The sequence below is a fragment of the Emydura macquarii genome, unplaced genomic scaffold, assembly GCF_026122565.2.
Source record: "Emydura macquarii macquarii isolate MOO-44397 ecotype Brisbane River unplaced genomic scaffold, CSIRO-AGI_Emac_v2 contig_2205, whole genome shotgun sequence".
Lineage (NCBI taxonomy): Eukaryota > Metazoa > Chordata > Testudines > Chelidae > Emydura > Emydura macquarii.
In genome coordinates this window covers 13,374,114-13,385,144 of record NW_027132342.1, presented here as the reverse complement: position 1 = coordinate 13,385,144, position 11,031 = coordinate 13,374,114, and the positions used below count along the sequence as shown (strand labels likewise).

The 11,031-nt window shown below is 45.5% G+C and overlaps 1 protein-coding gene across 1 annotated transcript; it reads right to left on the bottom strand.

Annotated features, from left to right (window-relative positions):
• Positions 1 to 5,191: 5,191 nt before the first annotated feature.
• On the bottom strand, positions 5,192 to 10,126 carry LOC137160436 (hibernation-associated plasma protein HP-20-like). Its single transcript, XM_067558997.1, has 3 exons — positions 9,999 to 10,126; positions 8,964 to 9,140; positions 5,192 to 7,276 (listed from the first exon to the last, which is right to left on the bottom strand). Exons 1-3 carry the CDS (start codon positions 10,039 to 10,041, stop codon positions 6,774 to 6,776), a joined length of 723 nt encoding a protein of 240 aa, XP_067415098.1. The 5' UTR covers positions 10,042 to 10,126; the 3' UTR covers positions 5,192 to 6,773.
• Between the last annotated feature and the right edge of the window lie 905 nt (positions 10,127 to 11,031).

The following is an 11,031-nucleotide window of genomic DNA, read 5'->3' as shown; positions in this document are numbered from 1 at the left end:
AGACCCTCTGTCCTGGGCTTTCACCAAGTTAACCCTTAAACCACTCTTCATTAATCTTTAAGCATTTTCCCCATTTACGCCCTGTTTTCCTACAAATGTTGCATCTCTAGTCCTTGCAATCCCTTGGTGGGGGTCTACCAGGGTCAGCTACTTCCCCCACTTTGGGTTTTCCTGAATCCCACTTCTGGAGCACCTCCATGAGTTTCCTTTCCCAGGATCCATTTAGACCAGTCCCTTTTGGGTCTCTCTTCATACCCAAGCCTAGTATCCACAAACTCATCTACCAACTGGCCTGCTCTATGCTGATCATTAGGCTTCCTGTCTTCTAACCACATTTTAAGGATCATAAGGACAGATCTCAGAGCTGTTGCAACCCAACTAGGTTAAACAAATCTCCAGCATAATGACACCGACAGCCTGCCTGTATTTGTGTAAATATTCTCCCACCTCGGGATGATGGCTTCCATATAGTCCACACCCTAGGTTTTTTGCACACTCTGAAAACCTCTCCTATAAGCCTTTGGTTTCAGTTTAAATTTTAGTAGAGCCATTTTTAAACTGGTCATAAGCCCCAGTATCAGCTCCATCCATAGGAACTCTAAGCCTAGCTCCAAGTATCCTACCAATAGGAATCCTAAACTCTCCTGCGGGGATCCCTATCCACAGGAACCCTAACCCTAACTCCAAGCACACTATCCATAGGAATCCTAACCCTAAGCTGAGATCCCTCCCTGTATGAAACCTAACCCTAGCTCCAAGTACCCTACTCATAGGAACACTAAACTTAGATTCAAGTACCCTATTCATTAGAACGCTACACCCAAGTTCCAAATTCCCCAAACGTAGGAACTCTAACCCTGGCTCATGGAGCCATAGGAACCCTACCTCTAGTTTCAAGTACTCTACCCAAAGGAACCTTAACCATAGTTCCAAGTACCCTACAATAGGAAATGTAATACTAACTCCAACTACACTAGCCATAGGCCCCCTAACCCTAGGTCAGGGAGCCTTACCCATAGGAACCCTATCCCTAACTCCAAGTACCCTGCTGATAGGAACCCTAACCCACGGTCGGGGAGTCCTACCCATAGGAACCCTAACCCTAGCTCCAACCATAGAAACCTATCCATAGGTCAGAGAGCCCTATACATAGGAATTGGAACCCTAGCTCCAGATACCCTATCCCAGGAACCATACTATTAAGTCAGAAGACCTTACCAATAGGAACAATAACCCTAAAGATCAATACCCTACAGATAGGCATCCTAAACCTCGGTTAAGGATCCCTACCCATATTAACCCTAACTCTAGCTCCAAGTAACCTACCCATAGGAATGCTAACTCCAAGCACCCTACCCATAGGAACCTTTAAGAATCCTAACCATAGGTCAGGGACCCTAACCCTAGCTCCAAGTACTCTATCCATAGGAACCCTAAACCAAGCTCCAAGAATCATACCTATGGGAACCTTAAGCCTCATTTGAAGTACCCTACCCACAGGAATCCTAAACCTAGGTCAGGGAGAAATACCCATAGGAACCCTAAAGCTAGCTCCAAGTACCCTAGCCATAGGAATCCTTACCCCAGCTCCAGGTATGCTATCCCTACTGACCCCATGCATAACCCAAGCCCATGGAGCTCTACATTTTGAAACCCTAACATTAGCCCCAGTAGCCATATGCTTGGTACCTCTAAAAGTAGCCCGGGGCACCCTGCTCCTGGTAAGCCTAGCCCCAGTCTGTCAAGCCCTATCCCTGGTAACTATAGCCCTAGGCCAGGGGGCCCTAGAACTGGGTCACCCTAGACCTAGGCCAGGAAGCCCTCTTGACCCCATGCATAACCCAAGCCTGGGAAGCTCTATGCTTTGGAACCCTAACCCAAGCCTAGGGAGCCCTGCCCTCGGGAACTCAAACTCTAGCTTGGGAGCCCTACTTTTGGTAACCCTAATCTTAGCCCAGGAAGCCAATCTTTGGTAACTCATCCCTAGCCAAGGGAGCCCGACAGACCCCAAGTGTAATCCTAGCCCTGAAAGCCCTAGCCTTGGAAAGTCTAACCATGGCCCTGGGAGCCCTACCTTTGGAAAGCCTACCCCTAGATAAGGGAGAATGACCCTTGGTAATATGAACCCTAGCCCGGGGACCCCGACCCTTGGTAACCTTAGTCTGACCCCTGATAGCCTTATCCTGGGAAGCTCTACCCTAGGGAGCCCTAGCACTGGGTTGTCCTAGTCCTAGGCCGGGGAGCCCTACTGACCTCAAGCATAGCCCTAGCCTGGCAAGCCCTCTCCTCAGTAACCCTAACCCTAGCCTGGCGAGCCTTCCCTTTGGTAAGCCTAACCAAAGCCTGGCGAACCTTCCCTTTGGTAAGCCTGGAGAGCCCCCCGTCCAAGTAGCCCTCACCCTAGCTTGGGGAGCCCAATCATTTGTAAACCTACCCCTAGCTCGGGGGATCCTGTGGACCTCCATGATAACCCTTGCCCAGGGAGCCCTTTAGTAACCCTCATGCTAGCTCAGGGACCCTTCCGTTCAATAACCATCAGCCTTGCCCGGGGATCCCTACTGATTCCAAGCCTAACCCTAACCAGGGAATCCGTACCCTTAGAAGCCCTAATCCTAGAGCAGGAAATCCTATTAACCCTAAACAAAACCCTAACCCATGGTGCCCTGCCTTTAGTAACCCTAACCCTATGCCGGAGTGCCTGCCCTTAGCAACCTTAACCCATGTCAGAGGAACCCGTTGGGTCAAGCTCTGTTGGTCTCACCATCTGACCTCTTTGGTCAGAGGCCAGGTGAGAGCCCTGATTCTTTCCAGTAAACAACTCTTATCTCCCCACCTCAGATCTTCCCAGTTATTTTTTCTGCAGCTGGGACTGTTGCTCATCCTCCCTGCTGAGCAGGATGGAAATCCTAATCCCTCTGGCTGGTTGCTAAGTGTCAGTATCTGGGCAGTTCAATTTGCCATTTTCTTTTCAGATGCTCCATTGATATGGGGACCAAGCCCCAAACATATAGGCAACACCCACAGCTCAGTCTCTTCGCCTGCCCTGAGAGCAAACAGTCCCTTTCCACCCACTGGATAACAATGCAGCACATGGGGGAAACTGAGCCACAACAGGACTCCTAAAATATTCCCATTCCATCACACATATCCATTATAATACAGTCTTTAATCACATGATCACCTACTATTTTTCCATAGGACTCCTGTCTTATTTAGTGTCCAGGATAGACAGTGCTCACTTAGGCTTGGCCTACACTACATACTTCAATATAACTACATCTTTCAGGGGCGTGAATAATCTCCTCCCACCCTGAGCAACGTCATTATACTGACCTCAACCCCCCGTGTAGACAGAGCTAAGTTGGTGGGAGAGCTTCTCCCACCGACATAGCTATTATCTCTTGTGGAAGTAGAATTATTAAACCAATGGTAGAGTTCTCTACTGTTGGCTAGAACATTTTCATCAGATGCACCAGCTGCACCTATGGAAATTTGTAGTATATATTTGACCTTGGTGAGCAGCTATTTAATATTTTGTTTTCTCCTTGTTGGGTGTGGCCCTAGGTGTTATTTACTGCATGCTGCTCAAATCCATCTCTGAAGACAGAATTATTAATTTCCACATGAGCTTTTAGATGGTGCCCATCACTACAGTATCTAAGTGCTTCACAAACATTAATAAATTTATTTTCACACCACTCCTGTGTAGTGAGGGAGTCTTATCCTCATTTTTACAGATGGGGAACTGAGGCACAGTGAGTTTAAAGTCAAACATGTCCACTAATTTTAGAGGCCCAATTTGAGTCATCTAGAACCTGATTTTTCAAAATACTTTGCATTATAAAGCACCTTATATACAATATGTGTTCAGTGCAACGATCCTACTGACTTCAGTTGCCACTATAACTGCTCAGCAGTTCTGCAAATCAGGCCCCAAGATATTATGTCAGGCATACAGAAAATGAGGGAAAATATAGTTAGTGAACACCTGTAAAAACTTGGTTTAAGTGACTTGCCCAGCATTATGCAGGAACTCTGTGGCAGAGATAAGATTAGAATCCAGTTCTCTAGGACAGCATTCAGTTACTTTAGATATGAGAAAAACCTTTCTTTTCCTGCAAGCCCCTGCCTCATGCACTACACACCTTCCCACTTTGCAGAAGTCAAAGATCCTAGAGCCTCATTTACTACACAACCCTGATTCATCCCCACAACACTGCACATGCTGTGGAAAAAATATGTGATCATGTAATTTAGGACTGTGCCATAATGAATGAACACAAGAGGTCCAAATTAATGTTGCACAGGCAACCATAATTCTGGCATTTCCTAACTTTTGATTGCTTGCCTTTGCAACCTCAATATTGTTTTTAATGTAATTTGTTGTGTGTAATGTTTTTTAAAAAGAAAACTGAAAAAAGCAGAAGTTCTATCATGTGGCAACATATTGATACCCACACAGGTCATTAGCAGAGTTGGAACCTTTGGATCCACCGTGCAGACCTCTGCCACTGTAACAGATAGCAGTAGCAGGTTGTTACCCTCTATGTGGACCAGCACTAAAGGAGGATGAGATGCTTTGCCAGAGGGTTTCACATGTATTTGCTGATAGTAGAGGACTGGTGAGTCAGAAATCTTTGATTCTATTCCATCCTTTGTGGGGAGTGTGTTGTAGTGGGTACAGACTATCCATTTGACCTTTTTTGTCCCTTCTTCTCCAACCTGTCCCAGTTCCAGTTTCCTTGCCCAGCCAGTCCCAGTCTTCCCCTACAGCGTCCCCAGCCCAGTCTCCCCCCACAATTCTAAGTCCTAGTCTCCTTGCCCAGCCAGACCCAATCTCACTCTCCTAGCTTCTCATCCAATTTTTCTCTACCCACCTCTCCAGTTTACAGTAACTGCCCGTGCCCATGTTCCCCATCCCCACGGGCTCCCAGTCTCCCTCCCCGAGCTCTTCATTCAATCTCATTGGGACTACCCACCCAGCTCCTTGTCCCAGTCTCGTTGCTTGGCCATTCCCAGTTCTCGACCTCTATCCTTGCTCCTCATCAGATATGTCTCCCTTCCAGTTCTTTTCCCCTGCCTTACTGGTTCTCAGTCCCAATGTCCCCCTTTGTGGTCCTCATCAGGTCCTAGTGTTGATTCTGGACACTTTATGATCAGTGTGGATACCAGTGAGACACGGTACGCCCAATTTGCAGATCAATAATGTTTAATGTGCAAGGTTTTCTATAAATATACTAGTTAGATACAAAGCCTAAAATTAACCACAGCATATCATACTCACTAAGCCTGGAGAGCTAAGCAGTTACTCAGAAGGCTGTATACAGCAATGGCTTTCTTCAGGGCCCCACCAGGGAGTCAGTGGATCCTCTGGTCCAACCGGCAGCATCTCCCGCAGAGTCAGGTGTTGATGGAGTGTGCCCCTTTGTCTAAGTGGTGACTACTTATACCCTTCCATAAACGACCTTTACCTAATTATATCTCTCTCATTATCTGCATTGGGTTTCCACTCTTAAATACATTCCATTCTTACCATGATAATTGGGGCCATCAAAACAACATCTGGTGATAGGAGGGGCAGAGTAAAAGTATGCCCCTTGGCAATAACACAGTGTACCCCAGACGTTCAAGGATGACTTGTTGTTCCCATCACTGTTATCTATGCGCAGCTGCAAGCATGCAGTATCTGTATTTTGTCTTATAATGTGCTGTGCTGTGCAGAAACTGAGACATCTATAAGGTTATTCAGTCTCTGCCAATTGGAAGATGTCATGCTACAGGGGTCAGTATAGCCAAGCAAGCAACTGAAGCTATGCTAGGCCTATAGGACAGTGGTCAAGCAACTCAAATTGTACTGGGCCTCCAACACTAGTTTTCCCCTTCACTTCTTTCCTGGTTCCCAGTCCCAGTCTCCCCTCACAACACCCAGTCCATTTTCCGTTTGGCCCTCCCTCTCCGCTGCTAGCCTCCAGTCCAAGTCTTTCCCTCAAGCTCCTTGCCCAAATCTACTTTCCTCTGTTGCAACCCCCAGTTGCAGCTCTTGTCCCCTCTGCATTCATGACAGTCAGCTTCTCCCTTCACATTGCTTGTGTGTCAACGAGGTGCCCTTGAGAGATCAGGAGAGAGACAGGCTCCCTGCTGTCTATTCCAGGTACCCAGTCCACAACAGCTGGGAACTTTAATTGTGGAGAAAGTCTTGCTCAATGCAGATTAAATCTTTTGGGAATTTAGCTGTGAAGCTCTAGTAATTGTCTCCTGAGCATGTGTGAACTGCAAATTTTCAAAGCCTTATAACTTGGCCAGATTTGGGTAGATTTTTGAAAGGGATGACAACAGGAACATCCCTGAAACAAAAGCTATCCTCTTGCTAAATATCAAGACCTTGCTCCAAAGAATAGAGTTTCTCAAAGAAAAAGTCACTAGAATTTTTAACATGGGCAAAATATATTTTTCCTTATATTCATTCTCAGAACTGGCTAAAGTGTTTTAGCTGAAATTCATTCAAATACATTCAGTATGAGTCAGACACCTGGCACAGAAATTTTCAGCCCAAACATTTAAAGTTTGGGAAAGTTATAAACAACAGAAAACTGTGTCTTATAATGGGAAATGTTGGGCAACCATACTAGTAGGCGGTGCTACCATAATAACAGATGATGCTATAATATGATAACAAATGTAATAAAACCTCCTGTCCCGCCCTCTGGGTATACTTTCCTCAACTCTTAAATGCTGATGCAATGTTGAGGATAATTCTGGTGTTCTGAAGCAATCTAAATTTCAAATATCAGGTAACCCAAAAAGTAGCTTGTGTGTGTCGCTCCATTACTTTCCTGGCTCACTTCTAACCAGACTTTGTCACCCTTCTTCAGCTTAAGGACTGTGCTTCCTGACATATTTTCATAAGCGTTTAGGGTGGTCTGATATGATCCTATCACTGCCTGGCTATTTTTCATTAGCAGAATGCTTGTGGTGTTTCGGTACAACTCCACATTGTAGTCAAAATAATAAACACCAGGTATTTGGCAAGTGAAAATTCCTGTGGCCTTATCAAAATGTTGCTGATCATTGTATAAGATTTGATTAAATATAATGGGTTGTTTAGGAGCTGGATAGTTTTTGCCGAGTTTCATTGCAAAGGCAGATTTCTGTTGCGGTGGACATTGCCCTGGGGTTCCTTGTGGGCCGATGAGACCTGGTTGTCCTCTTTCACCCTTTGGTCCCATTGGACCTAGTTTTCCTGGGGGGCCCTGTGCCCCAGGTATTCCTGTGGCACCTGAAAAGTATTAAAAAAGAATGATCTAGAAGCAGAAACTTTTCCATTTGTTCTCATGCTGCTGAAATGTAACTCATTTAAAATCCCCAAAATCTTCTTTGTTGACAATGCCCGCAGTGGGTCAGTTAGAGACATTGCCGACCAGGGTAGGATAAACTACATTTTAAAGCATTGTAAACTCCCTAAACTAAGAGAAATACTTATACCATACCCATAAACTCCATTCAAAGTAAAACACCCTTAGCTTTAACTCCAGAAAAAACACTTTACTCTTCATTAATGTCCTCCCAAGGGCATGAAAATTTTGACTGACACACACTCCTCATTGTTTATTCCTAATGCTCTGGAGTGTGTCTTAGTGTTTAGGCTCATGAAGCTTTCTGAGGTGGGATGTGTGTGTATGTGAATGAAGAGTAGAGCTCTGTCTTTAACATGTCTGTGGGTGGATGTTGTCCCCTCTCTGGGGGCAATCATTTATCCTTCAAAAATGGAATTCATCTGATGCTGGATGTAAGGCTAATGTAGGAACAGAGGGGAGGTGATTTGCACAGCCCTGTGCTGGCACTGTTGGGGGCTGGATTGTCCCCCTGAGCAGTTTAAATTAGCTCGAAAGCTTCCCTAATAGATCTGGTCAAAATATTTTCATCAAAGCTCTTCTCCCTCAATAGAATTTTTTTTGACAAAACAGAAACTTTCAACAACAATTATTTATTTGGCGGGGGGAGGGGACCAAAATCATAAAGTTTGAAGAAAAATTTCACAGGGGAAACCTTCCCCCCCAACCACTTCTGTTTCCTGTGTTGTGCCCCCTTAAAGCTCCTACAGCATTACAAAAGGAAGGAATCACTAGGGAACAGCAATATCCTGGCTCCATCCTTGATATGCCCCTCTATCTCCTCAGGACTGCCTGCAACATGTCTGTGTGGGCACTCACAAACACGCACGCCCGCCTGAGAATGCATCATGAGCCTCAACATTAAGGCACAACCCAGAGCATTAGGAATAAACCATCAGGAGAGTGAGTCAGTCAAACATTTTCACTGCCTTGGGAGGCCATTAAGGTGGGTTGAGAGGTAAGGTTTTTTACTTGCCAAAAACCAGTTTGGGATTTTGTATTTCACTGCAAGGCTTCTCCATGATGGAACCGTTCTTAACTGTTGTCGTACAAACATCTCTTACTGCATTTCTCAGCAGTACATCTAGTGTCTAATATACACACTGTATTCCTATCTTCAGAAAAGGCAAATCTCAGATGCTAGGATCATAATTCTGTCACTAAGGGCAGGTCTACGCTAGAAGCGCTACATCGGTGCAGCTGCAGCACGTCTGGTGAAGGGGCTCTTTGCCGACAGGAGAGCGCTCTCCCATCAGCATAATTACTCCACCTCCATGAGAGGCGGAAGCTATGTCGGTGGGAGAGTGTCTCCCGTTGACATAGCGCCAGTGTGGACAGCACTTAGGTCGCTGTAACTTGCCTTGCTCAGGGGGGTGTCTTTTTCACAGCCATGAGCGACATAAGTTAGATCGACTTACGTGGTAGTGTAGACCTACCCTAAGTAACTGTTGCAATGAAATGATTCTGGTTGTTATAGATATGTAATTTATTGAATTATGAATGAGAAAACTTGTGAAATGGTGCTATCAAAAGTTGGTATTGGGTGAAATGATTCACTCAAATGTCACTTACCTGGTTCCCCTTTGTCTCCCTTCTCCCCTTTCTCTCCATTGAGCCCATTGTGCCCATTATGACCAGGAACTCCGTTGTTCCCAGGAGGACCTTGGGGTCCTGGGAGACATGGTGCAAGAGGGTTTTTTTCCTGTACTGCTACTGCCACTGTGACAGAAACAGCCAAAATCCAGACCCCTGGAGTGGAGAAAAGGGAAAGCCATTCACTAGAGCTTGTTAACAGTAGTTTTCTCCTAGCAAAATACAAAAACAGCCATTTAAACTGGGGTTCCAGGATGGGAACTGCACAGTACTTCTCAGCCTACCATTACTCAAATCATTATCAATCGTGTTTATTATGGTAGTGCCTAAGGGCCACCCAAGATCAGAGCCCTGTTATGCTAGGCATTGTATAAACACAGGGTAGTAGGCCCCAGTGATCTTACAAATGTGGGACAAAGTCTTAAAATGAGGGTGCTCTTGTGTCTCAGGGCAAAGGATTCTGAGGGGACAGATTTTGGCCCTGGAGTGGCAGGGGCAGAGTAAAAGTAAATTACGTAACAGTAGCACTAGCAGCTGTAGGCTCCCTAAAAGGGTTGGGTGCCCCCTTTCCACACTAGAGGTATGAAATCCTGGACCTACTGAAGTCAGTGGCTGAAATCCCATTGACTGGGTTGGAGCTAGGATTTCACCCCAGATGTCTGACTTAAACAGGCACAGTTAAGGAACAGACATTGCACCCTTTCAAAGAATATTGCCGTTGCTACTGAGCTGTTCGTGATCTTAGAGCCGCTGTTCCTGCCTCAGGACTGAAGCAGGCAGAGTGCCTCTGGAGCCGGCGCAGCCTTCCCCGCACAAAGCCACCCTTCCCACTGGTGGGGTGTTAAAAGCAACAATTAAGCCTGTTGCATTAATTAGGAATGTAGGGTCTGATGGCCCTCTCTATGCCAGTTTTACACCGGTAGAGCTCCACTGATGCCCAGAGACTAGTTACTCCTGATTTTCCCTGGCATGAGAGAAGAATCAAGCCACGTATCTCCACAAGTGCCAACTCACCTGATAAAAATATGCTGTGTGTTTCTTGTCTTTCCCCTGACATCCTGGCATCTGGGAAACAAGCTCCTATGAGAGCCTGTCTCCCGATTCTCTGTATTCTGCTCTTCACCCTTCTGCTTACGATCCTCAAAGACACAGCTATGACTAAACAGCTTCCTTTATCGCTGCTTCGTACACAGATGACCGTACTATGACCCTGCCTGTTCTAGTACTGACCCTCTTCCAACCAACAGGATACATTCCCTGCTTGCTTCCTGTTTTCTAATTTGAACTGGGGGTGCACTCTTGTAAGACTGTTTTGTTCCACTCCACTAGTTGCTGTATCTTTTTAAATAACAGTAATGAAAAATAACAGGCTATGTCTAACACAAGTATCATCAACTAATCCAATTGCAGTATTTGCTTATTGGGCCAAATTCAGTCCTGGTATAATTCCATTGATGTTAATAGAGTTACACCAAGGGTGAATTTGGCCCATTTCTTTAATTGTTCTGCCAGCTATCGCCGTGGGACCAGCTTTGGCAGGCTGAATGTGGGACAAAGGGATTATCAGAAGAAAACAAGCTGGGTTAGCCAACTAGAGAATAAACTCTTGTTCAGGAATGCAAAGACCTAAGTATACATCAGTGTTTGACCAGCTGTCTTTATTACATTTCTTGGGGGGGAAATAGTTATGTACAAGAAAAAGTGTTGTTGAGACTTTGGGCAAATCTACATTGCAATCGGAGCTGTGACCAAAGCTTGTGTAGACCTACCCAAGCTAGCTTTGATCTAGCTAACACAGAAGAGCAGCAAAGCTGTGGCAGCATGGGCTACAGCCTGGGCTAGCTCCTCACATATAAGCCCACAAGCAAGCATGGATATGTACTTGGATGGCTAGCCTGTGTTGCTGCAGCTTTACTGCTATTGTTACTTGAGCTAGTTAGATTAAAACTATTTATGGTATGTCTAGGCATACTGCAACTGCACTTCTGATTGCACCTTTTGCCCTGTTCCAAAGCACTCAGGTGGATTTCCTTAATGGTTCTTAACT